At 38.7% G+C, this 21,715-nt stretch overlaps 1 protein-coding gene across 5 annotated transcripts in view; it reads left to right on the top strand.

Annotated features, from left to right (window-relative positions):
* Positions 1-21,715, top strand: part of pdgfrb (platelet-derived growth factor receptor, beta polypeptide) — a 153,582-nt gene that overhangs the window by 115,549 nt on the left and 16,318 nt on the right. For all 5 annotated transcript variants that reach the window (XM_062045957.1, XM_062045955.1, XM_062045956.1 and 2 more), the window contains 8 exons: positions 4,243-4,337; positions 4,417-4,549; positions 7,249-7,353; positions 9,209-9,319; positions 11,783-11,939; positions 12,046-12,212; positions 15,383-15,495; positions 15,623-15,745. In XM_062045957.1, the coding sequence (XP_061901941.1) occupies positions 4,243-4,337; positions 4,417-4,549; positions 7,249-7,353; positions 9,209-9,319; positions 11,783-11,939; positions 12,046-12,212; positions 15,383-15,495; positions 15,623-15,745 (1,004 nt within the window). The remainder of the gene's footprint in view (positions 1-4,242; positions 4,338-4,416; positions 4,550-7,248; positions 7,354-9,208; positions 9,320-11,782; positions 11,940-12,045; positions 12,213-15,382; positions 15,496-15,622; positions 15,746-21,715) is intronic.

The raw sequence follows: 21,715 nt of genomic DNA, 5'->3' as shown, positions 1-21,715 counted from the left end.
TATTTGTGACGCCTGCCTTGACGCTACACTTTTATTTGTAATATGCACACAGTCCTGTACTTGTACTTGTTCCTGCACAGTAGTACCTCAAATTACAAGCTTAATTGGTTCTGTGACAGAGCTCTTAAATCAAAACACTTGTATCTCAAATTAATGTGGCCATTGAAATTAATTAAAAACAATAAAGTAAGGGCCCAACACCCCTTTAAAAAGAAAAAAACACTATTTGGTATATATATATATATATATATATATATATATATATATATATATATATATATATATATATATATATATATATATATATATATATATATATATATATATATATATATACACACACACACATGTACTGTATATACCTGTATATATACACATATATATGTGTATGTATATATACATGTACAGTATGTATATATACATATACACATATATATGTGTGTATAGATATGTATATGTGTGTGTGTGTGTGTGTGTGTGTGTGTGTGTGTGTGTGTGTGTGTGTGTGTGTGTGTGTGTGTGTGTGTGTGTGTGTGTGTGTGTGTGTGTGTGTGTGTGCGTGCATATATGCGTGTGTGTGCATATATGCATGTATTTGTATTAGGGCTGCAACTAACGATTAATTTGATAATCGATTAATCTGTTGAATATTACTTCGATTAATCGAGTAATAATCGGATAAAAGAGACAAACTACATTTCTATCCTGTCCAGTATTTTATTGAAAAAAAACAGCATACTGTCACCATACTTATTTTGATTATTGTTTCTCAGCTGTTTGTACATGTTGCAGTTTATAAATAAAGGTTTATTTAAAAAAAAAAAATTATAATAATTAAAAAATATATATTAAAAAAAATAAAAACTGCCTCTGCGCATGCGCATAGCATAGATCCAACGAATCAATGACTAAATTAATTGCCAACTATTTTTATAATCGATTTTATCGATTAGTTTTTGCAGCCCTAATTTGTATGTGTATATATGTATGTGTATAATATATACTGTATATATATACAGTATATTTATGGTATATTGGCAACAGGGCCCGCCTTTCAAAAGCACAGACTCCACACACTGTGCTCTTACTGTACATTAAACGTCTTTCAACTGCAAAAGCCAGATATTTGAATTTATTTTTATTTTTTCAATTAACATACTAATTACTTTCCCTCGTAATCAATTTAATTTATTTAAGAGTAATTCCATTAGTAATACAGTTACTTTTTTGGTAATGTAAGGACTAACTATAAGTAATTACTTTTTAAAAGTCATTTCTTATCTTGGAGCGGTCTTAAGTTATGGCAGCGCTAAGTTGAGGTACTACTAAATGTCATGTAGTTAGGTGTACCTTACAACTGAGCTTATGCATCGACATTAGAGATGTCCGATAATAGCGGCCTGCTGATATTATCGGCCGATAAATGTTTTATAATGTAATATCGGAAATTATCGGTATCGTTTTTTTTATTATCGTATCGGTTTTTTATTTTTATTTTATTTAAAAAAAAAAATTAAATCCACATAAAAAACACAAGATACACTTACAATTAGTGCACCAACCCAAAAAACCTCCCTCCCCCATTTACACTCATTCACACAAAAGGGTTGTTTCTTTCTGTTATTAATATTCTGCTTCCTACATTATATATCAATATACATCAATACAGTCTGCAAGGGATACAGTCCGTAAGCACACATGATTGTGCGTGCTGCTGCTCAACTAATAGTACTAACCTTTACCACTTCATTTTACTCATTTTCATTCATTACTAGTTTCTATGTAACTGTTTTTATATTGTTTTACTTTCTTTTTTATTCAAGAAAATGTTTTTTTTATTCATTTATCTTATTTTATTTTATTATTATTTTTAAAAAGGACCTTATCTTCACCATACCTGGTTGTCCAAATTAGGCATAATAATGTGTTAATTCCACGACTGTATATATCGGTTGATATCGGTATCGGTAATTAAAGAGTTGGACAATATCGGAATATCGGATATCGGCAAAAAGCCATTATTGGACATCCTTAATTGACATGGCAACAATTGTCTAAAAAAATGCACACAATTAAGTCATAAACTAAAACTGTCATTAAACAATTCAGCTATACACTTGCAATGTAAAATTGAAAGAACCTGTCTCATTAAAATGGAACAAAGCCTTAATTGCCATTGCTAGTGGAAGCATTCTTCTTTCTATTTACCTAATTCATATCCAGCTGTCCAAACATGTCATCAAAACAAGAAAGCTAGTGCACTTAGTTGTATCTTTCGTCTTCCTTTTGCTGCAATAACATGAGTGTGAGCTAAACAAGTTTAAAGTGAAAAGTTCCACTTCCAAAGATTGATTTGGGAAAGGTTTATTTTTTTGTAGACGTGGTGTGCAGCGTCAATAGACACCAACACCATATGTTGTACTTAAAGACATAAATAACACTCATTACTCTTACTTCAAGCATTGATTCTCAAAGGACAAGGACTCCAATTCAGGAAGACGTAATATTTTTTAGATAACAAATATTAAACTCGCATATGAAGCACAAATACAAATGTTTTAACCTCATAATAATGTTTTGCCTCATATTACCAATTACCTGTGAGTACAAGTAAAGCAGAAGTACTTGCAAAATGAAATATTTTTGAGGTTGTACAAACCCCGTTGCCATGTGAGTTGGGAGATTGTGTTGGATGTAAATATAAACGGAATACAATGATTTGCAAATCCTTTTCAAGCCATATTCAGTTGAATATGCTACAAAGACAACATATTTCATGTTCAAACTCATAAACTTTGTTTTTTTTTTGCAAATAATAATTCACTTATAATTTCATGGCTGCAACACGTGCCAAAGTAGTTGGGAAAGGGCATGTTCACCACTGTGTTACATGGCCTTTCCTTTGAACAACACTCAGTAAAGGTTTGGGAAGTGAGGAGACACATTTTTGAAGTGGAATTCTTTCCCATTCTTGCTTGATGTACAGCTTAAGTTGTTCAACAGTCCGGGGGTCTCCCTTCTGCTATTTTAGGTGCCACACATTTTCAATGTCTGGACTACAGGCAGGCCAGTCTAGTACCCGCACTCTTTTACTATGAAGCCACGTTGATGTAACACGTGGCTTGGCATTGTCTTGCTGAAATAAGCAGGGGCGTCCATGGTAACGTTGCTTGGATGGCAACATATGTTGCTCCAAAAGCTGTATGTACCTTTCAGCATTAATGGTGCCTTCACAGATGTGTAAGTTACCCATGTCTTGGCCACTAATACACCCCCATACCATCACACATGCTGCCTTTTACACTTTGCGCCTAGAACAATCCGGATGGTTCTTTTCCTCTTTGGTCCGGAAGACACGACGTCCACAGTTTCCAAAAACAATTTGAAATGTGGACTCGTCAGACCACAGAACACTTTTCCACTTTGTATCAGTCCATCTTAGATGAGCTCAGGCCCAGCGAAGCCGACGGCGTTTCTGGGTGTTGTTGATAAACGGTTTTCGCCTTGCATAGGAGAGTTTTAACTTGCACTTACAGATGTAGCGACCAACTGTAGTTACTGACAGTGGGTTTCTGAAGTGTTCCTGAGCCCATGTGGTGATATCCTTTACACACCGATGTGGCTTGTTGATGCAGTACAGCCTGTGGGATGGAAGGTCACGGGCTTAGCTGCTTACGTGCAGTGATTTCTCCACATTCTCTGAACCCTTTGATGATATTACGGAGCGTAGATGGTGAAATCCCTAAATTCCTTGCAATAGCTGCTTGAGAAAGGTTGTTCTTAAACTGTTCAACAATTTGCTCAGGCATTTGTTGACAAAGTGGTGACCCTCGCCCCATCCTTGTTTGTGAATGACTGAGCATTTCATGGAATCTACTTTTATAGCCAATCATGGCACCCACCTGTTCCCAATTTGCCTGTTCACCTGTGGGATGTTCCAAATAAGTGTTTGATGAGCATTCCTCAACTTTATCAGTATTTATTGCCACCTTTCCCAACTTCTTTGTCACGTGTTGCTGCCATCAAATTCTAAAGTTAAAAAATGTTTATGAGTTTGAACATGAAATATGTTGTCTTTGTAGCATATTCAACTGAATATGGCTTGAAAAGGATTTGCAAATCATTGTATTCCGTTTATATTTACATCTAACACAACTTCCCAACTCATATGGAAATGGGGTTTGTACTTGGTGTAAAAAGTTTGAGAGGCATTAATGAAGTTGACATTGTGGCCTGTTGCAGCACTCTTCTCCCAGGTGGCAGTGTTGGCCGCGGTGCTCGCCTTGGTGGTCATCATCATCCTGTCCATCATCATCCTCATCGCCGTGTGGAGGAAGGTACCATGACATACTCCAGCACTTCCTGTCCAAAGGTCACATGTCAGCGCACTCAGCATGCTGTGTTGTGCGTTGTCAGAAACCTCGCTATGAGATCCGATGGAAGGTGATCGAGTCCGTGAGCCAGGATGGTCATGAGTACATTTATGTAGACCCCATCCACTTGCCCTATGACCTCACCTGGGAAATGCCCCGAGACAACCTGGTGCTGGGTGAGTCCACGTGGGTAGGCGGAGTCTGACAGGTCATGTGACGTTGCTTTGGACAAGGGAACTTGACCCGAGTGTGCTATTGTTATTGGCTGTTATTCCATCCATCCATACATTTTCTACCGCTTGTCCCTTTCGGGGTCACGGGGGGCGCTGGAGCAGAAGGCGGGGTACACCCTGGACAAGTCGCCACCTCATCACAGGGCCAACACAGATAGACAGACAACATTCACACACTAGGGCCCATTTAGTGTTGCCAATCAACCTATCCCCAGGTGCATGTCTTTGGAGGTGGGAGGGGCCTATCCCCAGGTGCATGTCTTTGGAGGTGGGAGGGGCCTATCCCCAGGTGCATGTCTTTGGAGGTGGGAGGGGCCTATCCCCAGGTGCATGTCTTTGGAGGTGGGAGGAAGCCGGAGTAGAACCCCCACAGTCACGGGGAGAACATGCAAACTCCACACAGAAAGATCCCGAGCTTAGACTAAAACTAAATCGTAATTTGAATTCAATGAAATTGCCTGTTTAATTAAAACTGCAGTGGACCTTTCTTATATAAAAAATAGACAAACATTCTCATTTCCATTACTGTATTCTGCATATCATTAACCTTTTTCATAACAATAAGAAGAATATATTTATGCAGGACATAATGTAACTATTACATATATGTATGGAATTACATTTATAAATATATACAATATAATACATAAATAAGCACATACAATAAAAGGTTTGCACTTTTTTTTTAAATTCTAGATACAAAAATAACAGCAACAACAATTTTATTACGGTATATTTTGCTTATTTGCCAGAATTGTATTAAATATTTTCTACTGTAAAATATTTTTACATAATATAAATATTACATACATGTACAAAATAAATATTTGCACTACAACAATACAAATAAATATGTAAAAATATGTTTTTAAATATCATAATTTTTTTATATGAATAACATTTGTCTGACTTTTTTATTGTTGTCACTTTAATTTTAAATTTAAATTTATTTTAACTTTAAATTTAGGGGCCAAATAAAAAATATTTTCTATGTTAAAATATTCTTACTTACATACATCATGTGCAAAATAATAATTTTTACTAAAACTATACAAATAACTACATAGAATTATGTTGTTTTTAAATACAATGTTTTTATACTTTTAAATAGGATTTTTATTTTGAAACGTAGCTTAAAATGTAATCAAAGGGAACCCAACACAGGAAAAACAACCACAACAACATTTATTAAGTATGTTGCGTCTTATTTTTATATAAAACTATAAACATTAATAGTTACATGTTTCCTTTTTTAACATATTTATTTTTTCTGAATAAACCAGTTTTACTTTGTTTTATAATATAATTCATACATAGCATTAAACAACATGTGTCATTTTATAACATAATATTAAAGGCCTACTGAAATGAGATATTCTTATTTAAACGGGGATAGCAGATCCATTCTATGTGTCATACTTGATCATTTTGCGATATTGCCATATTTTTGCTGAAAGGATTTAGTAGAGAACATTGACGATAAAGTTCGCAACTTTTGGTCGCTGATAAAAAAGCCTTGCCTGTACCGGAAGTAGCGTGACGTCACAGGTTGTGGAGCTCCTCGCATCTGCACATTGTTTACAATCATGGCCACCAGCAGCGAGAGAGATTTTGACCGAGAAAGCGACGATCACCCCATTAATTTGAGCGAGGATGAAAGATTTGTGGATGAGGAAAGTGAGAGTGAAGGACTAGAGGGCAGTGGAAGCGATTCAGATAGGGAAGATGCTGTGAGAGGCGGGTGGGACCTGATATTCAGCTGGGATCGACTAAAACAGTAAATAAACACAAGACATATATATACTCTATTAGCCACAACACAACCAGGCTTATATTTAATATGCCACATAAGAAACACCTCCCCCCTCCCGTCCATATAACCCGCCAATACAACTCAAACACCCGCACAACACACTCAATCCCACAGCCCAAAGTAACGTTCACCTCCGCAAAGTTCATACAGCACATATATTTCCCCAAAGTTACGTTCCGTGACATGCACATAGCGGCACGCACGTACGGGCAAGCGATGAAATGGTTGGAAGCCGCAGCTGCGTACTCACGGTACCGCATATCCAACTCAAAGTCCTCCTGGTAAGAGTCTCTGTTGTCCCAGTTCTCCACAGGCCAATGGTAAAGATTGACTGTCATCGTTCGGGAATGTAAACAATGAAACACCGGCTACGTGTTTGTGTTGCTGCAGCCTTCCGCTAATACACCGCTTCCCACCTACAACTTTCTTCTTTGCTATCTCCATTGTTCATTAAACAAATTGCAAAAGATTCACCAACACTGATGTCCAGAATACTGTGGAATTTTGCGATGAAAACAAGCCGACTTAATAGCTGGCCACAATGCTGTCCCAAAATGTCCGCTACAATCCGTGACGTCACGCGCAAACGTCATCATACCGAGACGTTTTCAGCAGGATATTTTGCGGGAAATTTAAAATTGCACTTTAGTAATCTAACCCGGCCGTATTGGCATGTGTTGCAATGTTAAGATTTCATCATTGATATATAAACTATCAGACTGCGTGGTCGCTAGTAGTGGCTTTCAGTAGGTCTTTAATAAACATTGAATAAACACTAAAACATGTTGATGCCGTTAATGTTCTTGGTCGCTTTGTTTGTGTGTTTCAGGCCGCACTCTTGGATCAGGAGCCTTCGGCAGAGTGGTTGAAGCGACAGCGTACGGTCTCGCTCATTCCCAGTCCAGCACGAAAGTGGCGGTGAAAATGCTGAAATGTAAGACACGGCACAACTAAAAGATTATGTACACCAAAACTTGGCAAATATTTTGACTCGGGGGGCCACATTGAGAGAAAAAAATGTGTCTGGGGGGCCAATGTGTATGTGTGTATCGACTATATCAGGGGTCAGCAACCCGCGGCTCTTTGATCACTCTGATGCGGCTCAGCTGCATACTTGCCGACACTCCCGATTTTCCCGGGAGACTTCCAGATTTCAGTGCCTCTCCCAGACATCACCCGGGGCAAACACTTTCCGATCTTCACCCGGACAACAATTTTGAAGGCGTGCCGTGATGGCACTGCCTTTAGCGTCCTCTACAACCTGTCGTCGCGTCCGCTTTTTCACCATACTATCTGCGTGCCGGCCCAGTCACATGTTGTATGTGGCCTCTGCTTACACATGTAAGTGACTGCAAGGCATACTTGGTCAACAGCCATACAGGTCACACTGAGGGTGACCGTATAAACAACTTTAACACTCTTACTAATATGCGCCACAGTGTGAACCCACACCAAACAAGAATGACAAACACATTTCGGGAGAACATCCGCACCGTAACACAACGTAAACACAACAGAACAAATACCCAGAACCCCTTGCAGCCCTAACTCTTCCGGGCTAGATTATACACCCCCGCTACCACCAAACCCCGCCCCCCTCAACCAACACACGTAGGGGGGAGGTTTTTTTTGTTTTGTTTTGTTTTTTTGTCATAAATAAATACAATCATGTGTGCTTACGGACTGTATCCCTTGCAGACTGTATTGATATATATTGATATATAATGTAGGAAGCAGAATATTAATAACAGAAAGAAACAACACTTTTGTGTGAATGAGTGTAAATGGGGGAGGGAGGTTTTTTGGGTTGGTGCACTAATTGTAAGTGTATCTTGTGTTTTTTATGTTGATTTAATAAGAAAAATGAAATATACACACTACCGTTCAAAAGTTTGGGGTCACATGTAAATGTCCTTATTTTAGAAGGAAAAGCACTGTACTTTTCAATGAAGATAACTTTAAACTAGTCTTAACTTTACAGAAATACACTCTATACATTGCTAATGTGGTAAATGACTATTCTAGCTGCAAATGTCTGCTTTTTGGTGCAATATCTACATAGGTGTATAGAGGCCCATTTCCAGCAACTATCACTCCAGTGTTCTAATGGTACAATGTGTTTGCTCATTGGCTCAGAAGGCTAATTGATGATTAGAAAACCCTTGTGCAATCATGTTCACACATCTGAAAACACTTTAGCTCCTTACAGAAGCTACAAAACTGACCTTCCTTTGAGCAGATTGACTTTCTGGAGCATCACATTTGTGGGCTCAATTAAACGCTCAAAATGGCCAGAAAAAGAGAACTTTCATCTGAAACTCCACAGTCTATTCTTGTTCTTAGAAATGAAGACTATTCCACTAAATTGTTTGGGTGACCCCAAACTTTTGAACGGTAGTGTATATATATATTTTTTTTATTTCTTGATTTCTTGTGCGTCCCGGTACCAATCGATCCACAGACCGGTGGTTGGGGACCACTGATGTAGAACGTTCGGTGAGCCGGATTGAGAATCTTAATGCATGTGTCTTGCAGGCCGTATTTTCCCAGGTCTGATGTACACGTTTGTATGTAGCGAGGCCCACCTGTCCCACCTGCAGAGCTGTTAAATCGAATTAAGCCGGTGTCGTCTGACCGCGAGAACTAAACAGCCTCACCCAATTGAGTTTTATTTAGCTTGCCAGCCCGCTTTGATTCTCGGCCAAACTGCCTGACAAGGACGCACCGTCTGCTTTCACTCTCCCGTTCTAAAGTCTGAAGCATCCCCCTCTCGCTTTGTCTTCATCCAGCGACGGCCAGGAGGAGTGAGACGCAAGCGCTGATGTCCGAGCTGAAGATCATGAGTCACCTGGGTCCTCACCTCAACATTGTCAACCTACTGGGAGCCTGCACCAAACATGGTGGGCAACATCATTATACAGTACATCTTAATGGGTCCTAGTATATTTTGGTACCAGTACTAAAACATTATTCAACACTTTTCATAATAAATGGGACCACAAATGTTATTATTGGCTTTATTTTAACAAAAAATCTTATGATACATAAAAATACGTTGCGTATTGCAATTAAGTAGGAATTGTCATTCACTAAAATAGTGAACATATTAGGCAACTTCTTTTAGTAGTAAGTAAACAAACAAAAGCTGCTAATTTGTCTGCAGACATATGCAGTAACATATTGTGTCATTTATATTATTTTAAATGATGATGGATTATTAATCTACTTGTCCTTTTACTGTCAATATATGCTCACTTTCTGTTCTAACATGTGAACACAAAAGAAAACAAGCGTTACAGATTTGATACAATATATTTTAATTACATGAATAGAGATATAAACAGAATTTGAACATCCAAGCCCTAAGTAATCTAATGATTAATAGAATGTAAATAGCATCACAACAATAATACTAAATTGTCAATAGGGGCTAACAAACAGGCCGCAACCAGGTTATGATATTCAGCTAGCAGTTAGCTTGTGAACTTGATGCCAAACAGCCATAAGACTACAAACCCCGTTTCCATATGAGTTGGGAAATTGTGTTAGATGTAAATATAAACGGAATACAATGATTTGCAAATCCTTTTCAAGCCATATTCAGTTGAATATGCTACAAAGACAACATATTTGATGTTCAAACTCATAAACTTATTTTTTTTGCAAATAAACATTAACTTTAGAATTTCATGGCTGCAACACGTGACAAAGTAGTTGGGAAAGGGCATGTTCACCACTGTGTTACATGGCCTTTCCTTTTAACAACACTCAGTAAAGGTTTGGGAAGTGAGGAGACACATTTTTGAAGTGGAATTCTTTCCCATTCTTGCTTGATGTACAGCTTAAGTTGTTCAACAGTCCGGGGGTCTCCCTTCTGCTATTGCAGGTGCCACACATTTTCAATGGGAGACAGGTCTGGACTACAGGCAGGCCAGTCTAGTACCCGCACTCTTTTACTATGAAGCCACGTTGATGTAACAGCATTGTCTTGCTGAAATAAGCAGGGGCGTCCATGGTAACGTTGCTTGGATGGCAACATATGTGAAGTGAAGTGAAGTGAATTACATTTATATAGCGCTTTTTCTCAAGTGACTCAAAGCGCTTTACATTGTGAAACCCAATATCTAAGTTACATTTAAACCAGTGTGGGTGGCACTGGGAGCAGGTGGGTAAAGTGTCTTGCCCAAGGACACAACGGCAGTGACTAGGATGGCGGAAGCGGGGATCGAACCTGCAACCCTCAAGTTGCTGGCACGGCCGCTCTACCAACCGAGCTATACCGCTCCAAAAGCTGTATGTACCTTTCAGCATTAATGGTGCCTTCACAGATGTGTAAGTTACCCATGTCTTGGGCACTAATACACCCCCATACCATCACACATGCTGCCTTTTACACTTTGCGCCTATAACAATCCGGATGGTTCTTTTCCTCTTTGGTCCGGAGGACACGACGTCCACAGTTTCCAAAAACAATTTGAAATGTGGACTCGTCAGACCACAGAACACTTTTCCACATTGTATCAGTCCATCTTAGATGAGCTCAGGCCCAGCGAAGCCGACGGCGTTTCTGGGTGTTGTTGATAAACGGTTTTCGCCTTGCATAGGAGAGTTTTAACTTGCACTTACAGATGTAGCGACCAACTAGTTACTGACAGTGGGTTTCTGAACTGTTCCTGAGCCCATGTGGTGATATCCTTTACACACCGATGTGGCTTGTTGATGCCGTACAGCCTGAGGGATGGAAGGTCACGGGCTTAGCTGCTTACGTGCAGTGATTTCTCCACATTCTCTGAACCCTTTGATGATATTACGGAGCGTAGATGGTGAAATCCCTAAATTCCTTGCAATAGCTGCTTGAGAAAGGTTGTTCTTAAACTGTTCAACAATTTGCTCAGGCATTTGTTGACAAAGTGGTGACCCTCGCCCCATCCTTGTTTGTGAATGACTGAGCATTTCATGGAATCTACTTTTATACCCAATCATGGCACCCACCTGTTCCCAATTAGCCTGTTCACCTGTGGGATGTTCCAAATAAGTGTTTGATGAGCATTCCTCAACTTTATCAGTATTTATTGCCACCTTTCCCAACTTCTTTGTCACGTGTTGCTGCCATCAAATTATAAAGTTAATGATTATTTGCAACAAAAAAATGTTTATCAGTTTGAACATTAATTATGTTGCCTTTGTAGCATATTCAACTGAATATGATTTGCAAATCATTGTATTCCATTTATATTTACATCTAACACAATTTCCCAACTCATATGGAAACGGGGTTTGTAAAATAAATCTCAGAAGTCCCACGATAGTATACAATATCTCTTGACATGTTTCATAAAGTTTCCTCCATGCATACTAACCAGGTCCTCTGTACCTGGTGACCGAGTACTGTCGCTATGGCGACTTGGTGGACTACCTGCACAGAAACAAGCACACCTTCTTGCAGTACTTTGCAGAGAAGAACCAAGACGAGGGCAGCCTGATCTCCAGGGGAAGCAGCCCGCTCAGTCAAGGCAAAGGGTGAGAAGGACAAAAGACATTTTAGAACATGTTGCAGTGCTAAAACCTGACCCTTACACACAAGAAAAGTTGATCATTGCATCGCTGTTGTTGACACGCCCTGCAGCTATGTGTCTTTCGGAAGCGAGAGCGATGGAGGCTACATGGACATGAGCAAAGACGAGCCCTCCATCTACGTCCCCATGCAGGAGCAGATTGACATCATCAAGTACGCTGACATCCAACCGTCGCCTTATGAGTCCACCTACCAGCAGGACGTCTACCAGGAACATGGTATGATTTGGAGCCTGCATGAAAGAATAATTTTCACTGCTGGTAAGCGTTTGACCTTGCGTCTTCCTGGAAGGAGCAAGATTAATCCGTGACAGCTGCTGGTTTCAACCAGTCGACTGGAAATGGGTCATTTCATCGAGTGATTGATGGATTTAGTCTTGTGAATCAGGAAACAGTAGGCGTGCCAAAAAATAAGATTTTCTAATGAATTGCGATTCTTATGTCTAACGATTTTTAATCGATTTAAAAAAAGAAAAATTCAAGAAAAAATATGTATTTTTTTAAAATACACTTTTAAAATGTTCTTATAAAAAAAAAAATATTTTTTTAAAATATTTTTTTGGTAATAAAATGTATATATATATATATATATATATATATATATATATATACATATATATACCATATTTTTCGGAGTATAAGCATACTTGCCAACCCTCCCGTTTTTAGCGGGAGAATCCCGGTATTCAGCGCCTCTCCTGACAACCTCCCGGCAGAGATTTTCTCCCGACAAACTCTCTGTATTCAGCCGGAGCTGGAGGCCACGCCCCCTCCAGCTCAATGCGGACCTGAGTGGGGACAGCCTGTTCTCACGTCCGCTTTCCCAGCAGCTTGCCTGCCCAATGACGTCATAACATCTACGGCTTTTAGACAGTAGAGTGCACAACAAGGAGAGAGAGTTCTTGGTTTCTTATGTGGGTTTATTGTTAGGCAGTTTCATTAACGTCCTCCCAGCTCGGTAACAACACACAACAACAGCAGTCACGTTTAGTCTTCCGTAAAGCAGTTCGTCTGCCATAAACAGCAATGTTGTGACACTCTTAAACAGGACAATACTGCCACCTACTGGATAGCCTGCAGAACACTGAAATTCAAGTATGTCTTTTATTTATATGTATAATAAAATAAAATAAAACAAAAAAATATATATATAGCTAGAATTCACTGAAAGTCAAGTATTTCATACATATATATATATATATATATATATATATATATATATATATATATATATATATATATATATATATATATATATATATATATATATATATATATATATATGTGTATGTGTATGAAATACTTGATTTGGTGAATTCTAGCTGTAAATATACTCTCCTCTTAACCACGCCCTTTGCCACGCCCCAACCACGCCCCCCCCCGACCACGCCACGCCCCACCCCCCACCTCCCGATATTGGAGGTCTCAAGGTTGGCAAGTACGAGTATAAGTCGCTCCGGAGTATAAGTCGCACTGGCCGGAAATGTATAATAAAGAATGAAAAAAACATATATAAGTCGCACTGGAGTATAAGTCGACTTATACTCCAGTGCGACTTATATATGTTTTTTTCATTCTTTATTATGCATTTTCGGCCAGTGCGACTTATACTCCGGAGCGACTTATAGTCCGAAAAATACGGTACTTGTATTTTAAATTGCTTATAATCGATGTAATTTTAATATTGTTGTGTATTTTCAATCCTGTGTAATTTTAATTGTGAATGTTAAATGCGCCATTAAAAGGACTACAGACGGAAATTAGCATGGTGCTAAATCTGGTGCAGCCATCTTCTTAATGAAACTGCACATTGTCCTTCAAATAAACAAATACAAATATAGAAATTTATCAGAACTGTTTATCTATTTTATGGAGGAATGTAGTTAATCATAGAACTGGCTCCCAATGTTATTAAAGGCCTACTGAAAGCCACTACTAGCGACCATGCAGTCTGATAGTTTATATATCAATGATGACATCTTAACATTGCAACACATGCCAATACGTCCGGGTTAACTTATAAAGTGACATTTTACATTTCCAGCTAAACTTCCGCTTGAAAACGTCTATGTATGATGACGTATGCGTGTGACGTCAATAGTTAAACGGAAGTATCCGGACACCATTGAATCCAATACAAATAAGCTCTGTTTTCATCTCAAAATTCCACAGTATTCTGGACATCTGTGTTGGTGAATCTTTTGCAATTTGTTTAATGAACAATGGAGACTGCAAAGAAGAAAGCTGTAGGTGAGATCGGTGTATTAGCGGCGGACTACAGCAACACAACCAGGAAGACAGAGATGGATAGCAGACGCATTAGCCGCCGAACTCACCTTAACTTCCTCCGTCTCGCCGACCGCACGAATGATCGGGTGAAGTCCTTCGTCGCACCGTCGATCGCTGGAACACAGGTGAGCACGGGTGTTGATGAGCAGATGAGGGCTGGCTAGCGTAGGTGGATAGCTAATGTTTTTATTATAGCTCTGTGAGATCCGGTTGCTAAGTTAGCTTCAATTGCGTCGTTAGCAACAGCATTGTTAACCTTCGCCAGGCTGGAAAGCATTAACCGTGTAGTTACATGTCCATGGTTTAATAGTATTGTTGATCTTCTGTCTATCCTTCCAGTCAGGGATTTATTTATTTTGTTTCTATATGCAGTTAAGCCTGATGCTATCACGTTAGCTCAATAGCTAAAGTGTTTCGTCGATGTATTGTCGTGGAGATAAAAGTCACTGTGAATGTCCATTTCGCGTTCTCGACTCTCATTTTCAAGAGGATATAGTATCCGAGGTGGTTTAAAATACAAATCCGTGATCCACAATAGAAAAAGGAGAGAGTGTGGAATCCAATGAGCCAGCTTGTACCTAAGTTACGGTCAGAGCGAAAAAAAAAATGTCTTGCACTGCATCTAGTCCTTCACTCTCACGTTCCTCATCCACAAATCTTTCATCCTCGCTCAAATTAATGGGGTAATCGTCGCTTTCTCAATCCGAATCTCTCTCGCTGCTGGTGTAAACAATAGGAAAATATGAGCAGTCCTTCCCCTGGTGATGTCACGCTACTTCCGGTAGGGGAAAGGCTTTTTTTTGATCAGATACCAAAAGTTGCGATCTTTATCGTCGTTGTTCTATACTAAATCCTTTCAGCAAAAATATGGCAATATCGCGAAATGATCAAGTATGACACATAGAATGGATCTGCTATCCCTGTTTAAATAAAAACAATTAATTTCAGTAGGCCTTTAAAAAGAAGTGATTTTGAATCGAGACTCAAGTCTGAATCGAGTTGTTACCCCCACGAAACGAATCATGTGTTGCCCATAGAGTCACAGCCCTCGGAACCAGGATTCCTTTGCACACTCATGCGTGTCCTCTCACCTTCTTTAGTCGGAGGCCGACTGGACCTGGTCATCAGTGAATCGTCCACTCTCACCTATGACGACCTGCTGGGTTTCAGCTACCAAGTGGCCAAGGGGATGGAGTTCCTGGCGTCTAAGAATGTAGGGCATTGTTAGAAACACTCGTGTTTGCTTCATCAGACGCTAGTTTGCTGCTAGATGAATGCAACTATTGTTGGAATATGTGCCATCAGTGTTCTTTTTGCTTTGTTGCAATCTGTCTATGCAGTGTGTTCATCGGGACCTCGCCGCCAGAAATGTGTTGATCTGTGAGGGCAAACTGGTGAAGATCTGCGACTTTGGACTGGCCAGAGACATTATGCACGATTCCAACTACATCTCTAAAGGCAGTGTGAGTATGAGGCACAGTAATTATATCTAGGGCTCTCAAAGTTAACGCGATAATTATCAGTTAACAAACGGCACCATTTTTTTTTTGTCGCTCCGTTAGCGTGCGTCCTGTGTCCTCAGTCCATACTTTAGCGGTGGAAAAGCGGCAGCGTTTCAGCTTCTGTTATGTCACAGGAACTATTGGAGATCAGGGGCCGTATTTATCAAGCGTCTTAGAGTACACTTAAGTCCTGAGAATTTGCGAAATTTAGTCCTACTCTCAAACTTAGGAATAAAAGCTATTTATCAACTTTCTTAAGTCTAAGAATCACTCCTACTCTCCACGATATTTAAGAGACCTTCAGAGGCATACTTGCCAACCCTCCCGTTTTTAGCGGGAGACTCCCGGTATTCAGCGCCTCTCCCGATAACCTCCCAGCAGAAATGTTCTCCCGACAAACTTCCGGTATTCAGCCGGAGCTGGAGGCCACGCCCCCTCCAGCTCAATGCGGACCTGAGTGGGGACAGCCTGTTCTCACGTCCGCTTTCCCACAATATAAACAGCTTGCCTGCACAATGACGACATAACATCTAGGGCTTTTAGAGAGTAGAGTGCACAACTGCGCACACAACAAGGAGACGAAGCAGAAGAACGAGGAAGTTACAGACATGGCGACGCCGTCGACGAGCAAGATGAAGAAATACGCTTGCAAGTTCCAAAACGAATGGAAACAAGAATTTCAGTTCATCCAGGACAGTTGGAAGGTGAAGGGGTATGTATGTTGCCTGTACATTTTGTAGTACAGACTTCTCCATTGAACAAGGTGGCCGAAATTATATACTCATTCATGAACGGAGAAGTTAAACAGGACAATGCTGCCATCTACTGGATAGCCTCGAGAACACAGAAATTCAAGTATTTATATTATTTATATGTATAATAAAATAAATATATATATATTAGGGCTGCAACTAACGATTAATTTGATACTCGATTAATCTGTCGATTATTACTTCGATTAATCGATTAATAATCGGATAAAAGAGACAAACTACATTTCTATCCTATCCAGTATTTTATTGGAAAAAAACAGCATACTGGCACCATACTTATTTTGATTATTGTTTCTCAGCTGTTTGTAAATGTTGCAGTTTATAAATAAAGATTTATTTAAAAAAAAAAAAAAAAAAAAAACTCTGCGCATGCGCATAGCATAGATCCAACGAATCGATGACTAAATTAATCGGCAACTATTTTAATAATAGATTTTAATCGATTTAATCGAATAGTTGTTGCAGCCCTAATATATATATATATGTATATATATATATATATATATATATATATATATATATATATATATATATATATATATATGTATGTATGTGTGTATATATATATATATATATATATATATATATATATATATATATATATATATATATATATATATATGTATGTATGTGTGTGTGTGTGTATATATATATATATGTATGTATGTGTGTGTATATATATATATATATATATATATATATATATATATATATATATATATATATATATATATATATATATATATATATATATATATATATATATATATATATATATGTACAGCTAGAATTCACTGAAAGTCAAGTATTTCATATATATATATATATTAGATACCTGAGTTGGTAAATTCTAGCTGTAAATATACTCTCCTCTTAACCACGCCGCCGCCGCCCCCACCTCCCGATATCGGAGGTCTCAAGGTTGGCAAGTATGTTCAGAGGTGTCCTAAGTGGTTAGGAGTTGCCAGCAGGGGATGGCACTGAGGCGAGAGAGACGTGCGCGAACGTTCAGGGAGCGGAAGGATGTCCTGGCTTTGTTTGATGACGAGCAGCTGATCAAACGGTATCTTTAAGACAGAGCGGGTATTATTTTTGTCACAGATTTAGTAAGGGGCGTCATCTCATCAGCAACATCACGCTTTCAGTTTCAAATTAGTTGCCTAATTAATGAATTGGAAAGAAAAGGAAACATTTATTTTTGATTCATTGCCAATATTGTTTGTTTGTTTCGTATTATTTTGTAGTTTATTGTCAAAATATACACTCCCATTGTCCACTTAAATATTTCTAAGATATTTCTTTATTCTTAGACAAGGGATTCCCTTCCGTGATTGGTCATTTCTATGGACACAAAAATGACGTCACCTAAAATTGCGTTTACGGCACATAGTAATGTCGTAATTCAGCTCTGAGTGTGACACTTAAGATTCAGTCCTACACTTCGCTGAAAGTGTGAGTAAGGCTTGATAACTAACTTTTAAGTGCAGCTTTCAGCGAATAATTTATTTACTCTTAAGTCAACTCTTAGCAGACTTCTTAGGAGTAATTCTAAGAAGCTTGATAAATACGGCCCCAGACTGACATAGAAACAAGTGAGGAGAGAGTGAGAATTAGTGGCAGAATTAGTGCATACTTGCCAACCCTCACGATTTTCCCGGGAGACTCCCGAATTTCAGTGCCCCTCCCGAAAATCTCCCGGGGCAACCATTCTCCCGAATTTCTCCCGATTTCCCCCCGGACAACAATATTGGGGGCGTGCCTTAAAGGCACTGCCTTTAGCATCCTCTACAACCTGTCGTCACGTCCGCTTTTCCTCCATACAAACGGCGTGCCGGCCCAGTCACATAATATCAGTGTTTCCCACACGTTCATTTATTTGTGGCGGCCCGCCACGAAAGAATTACGTCCGCCACAAATAAAAAATTTAAAAATTAAAATATATATATATATATATTTTTGTGTGTCCTGTCCAGCTTCTCAGGCAAATCATATAGTTGATGTAGATGCCCATATAGGCTGTTCACATTTACTTTACAAAAGAGAAGTGTAGGATACTTCTCTTGTTGCCTTATTTGTATTTGACCACTACTGTTTTCTGTTTATTTGTTACTGACTGTGGCAGGACACCTCTGCCTCTGTTTCACTTTATGTTGCTGGTAAATAATATGCTTGTAGTAGTAGGCTAAAGTTAAATTATTTAGTATGCACTAATTAAAGGGGCAGAGCTTTAAGAGACATTTTAACTTTTATATTTTATAAGATATATTTTTTGTAAGAACCACAATTAATAAATATATTTCAGTGAATAACTTATTGTTCAAATCTGTATATAAATATGTACATAAAGTGTTGTAATTATATTGTAAAATGGATGGATGGACGTTTAAAACAAAACTGTTATTATTAATTAGTAAGTATACATTTTTTGAGCCTTTTTAGAGAAAATCATATCATTGTAGTAAATTATGCAAATTACTCGATGGTGTCATGGTGACCACGCTCATAGCCACGCCCATAACCACGCCCCCACCGCCACAGGTATCTTGGCAGTTTATGGGAAACACTGAATATATGTGACTTTTACACACACAGAAGTGAATTCAAGGCATACTTGATCAACAGCCATACAGGTCACACTGAGGATGACCGTATAAACAACTTTAACACTGTTACAAATATGCGCCACACTGTGAACCGACACCAAACAAGAATGACAAACACATTTCGGGAGAACATCCACACAGTAACACAACATAAACACAACAGAACAAATATCCAGAACCCCTTGCAGCACTAACTCTTCCGGGATGCTACAATATACACCCCCTGCTACCACCAAACCCCACTCCCCCCCAAACCCCCCCATCTCCCGAATTCGGAGGTCTTAAGGTTGGCAAGTATGAATTGGTGGGGAAAACTTAATGAAACATATAATTTCAAATATCGGTGTATTGCTTGTATTTCGTGACTGGAAGTCAAAACCAGTGGTCGTCAACCAAGCCAAGATGGCTGTCGTGTAGCAGGCCGCGTGCAAACTTTCTGGGTATGCAAGGGGCCTAGATCTTCCTGCAAGAAGCAGATACGAGCAAAAAAATCTAACTATGCAATGGAATAGACCGCAAAAAAGATTTGTGGAATGACATCAAGGATCATATGTCAGTGGCGTTCCCAGACATGTCAAACTATCTGGTGCTCCAGACGTCATTCTACACGACAAAACAGATGGAAACTTGGAAAAGCATGGAGGTCTACAACTTCTTTGTGTGTGACTGGGTCAAGGAAGTTGGTATCAAGACTCTCCCGGATAAATATGCATCGTTTGTGCTCGAGTAAAGTTGCATGTCATGATTTAACTTTGTGTCTACAGCCATGTTTGTTGTTGCTGTTGCACGCAGCGTTTGCGAGTAGCATGCTTTTTCCCATCTTTATCAAAATATAACTATAGATGTCAACATTATGTATGTGCTGAAAGGTTCATTTAGGATTGCTGCCTTTGGTTAAAGCTAGGGATGTCCGATAATGGCTTTTTTGCCGATATCCGATATTCCGATATTGTCCAACTCTTAATTACCGATACCGATATCAACCGATACCGATATACACAGTCGTGGAATTAACACATTATTATGCCTAATTTGGACAACCAGGTATGGTGAAGATAAGGTCATTTTTAAAAAAAATTATAAAATAAAATAAGATAAATAAATTAGAAACATTTTCTTGACTAAAAATGAAAGTAAAACAATATAAAAACAGTTACATAGGAACTAGTAATTAATGAAAATGAGTCAAATTAACTGTTAAAGGTTAGTATTATTAGTGGCGTGAAAGATACGTGGCACACAGAAGTGAATTATTTATTTAAAGTTTGTGATATAATTAGCAATTAATGAAATATGAAATAGGCTAATGTTTTCAAAATGTAAGAAATCATGTTACAGATTAAAACCAAAATCACATTCAATCATATATTTCAAGATTTTCTTGGAAAAAAATAAAACTGTAATGCAAAGATGAAGAATCTCCAAATTGTATCTCTTTCTTATCTTGTTTGAAATACTCAAGCAATTTTCAACTAACAGTAAATTCCCCTGTGTGGAAATTATTTGAATTTAGGATAATCATTCAAACAAAAATATTCAGTAAAAAAATAAAATAAACATTGCCTGACACTGGATATGCCTGGCTGCATCGCTGTCGGCTGTGTGTGTGTGTGTGTGTGTGTGTGTGTGTGTGTGAGTGTGTGTGTGTGTGTGTGTGTGTGTGTGTGTGTGTGTGTGTGTGTGTGTGTGTGTGTGTGTGTGTGTGTGTGTGTGTGTGTGTGTGTGTGTGTGTGTGTGTGTGTGTGTGTGTGTGTGTGTGTGTGTGTGTGTTGCACGTTGACGACGCTCATTGGCTGTCTCCTGTCACGTGACTGTGCCAGCTCTATACTCTGCCAGGTACAGGCCGGGCTGTCCCAGCACATAGTAAGTTAAGTAAGTCATCAAAAACATCTGAAAGGGATGCTTGCACCCCCCACACGCCGTTTTTTGGTTTATATCGATACTTTTTTCAGAAAAGTGATGCCAAATGAGTAGCGTGTGAGTATCAATATATCGATACCACAGGATCGATACGCACATCCCTACTAGTGACGCCCCTGGTGCCGAGTACCCATTGAAAGCAGACGCTGGCTTGACCAGCACCAGTATTTAATGAGCCGGATGGGCCGTCATGTAAATCCAAGCAATATACTGTACACAATAATGGAGACAAAGAGAGCACTAAAGGACTGGAAAAATCTGTTTGTGTCTATTTTGTATTGAGCTGTTAAAAAAAAGCACATGTTTAATAAACAAACATTTGCAAAAACCCAATCAGTCCCACGATGAGTGCACATTTTAAAAAGGTACACTTATTAAAGATAAAACAAACTCATACTTGCGATTAATAATGAGTTAACGATATACAAAATGTGGTTAAACGTGAATTAATACGTTAATTGTATGACAGCCCTATTTGAATACATAATCAGGCAGTTGTTTGGTAGTCCCACACTAGTAGTCATTTGAGGTAGTTCATCCTTCACTTTGGATGAAAACATTTAGGGTTACTTTGGTAAAACAGAGAAAACAAATGTAACATGTCAAAATGTCTATAAATAGGAATTGAAGTCTTT

The sequence above is a fragment of the Entelurus aequoreus genome, linkage group LG04, assembly GCF_033978785.1.
Source record: "Entelurus aequoreus isolate RoL-2023_Sb linkage group LG04, RoL_Eaeq_v1.1, whole genome shotgun sequence".
Classification (NCBI taxonomy): Eukaryota; Metazoa; Chordata; class Actinopteri; order Syngnathiformes; family Syngnathidae; genus Entelurus; species Entelurus aequoreus.
This window is presented reverse-complemented; position numbering and strand designations above follow the sequence as displayed.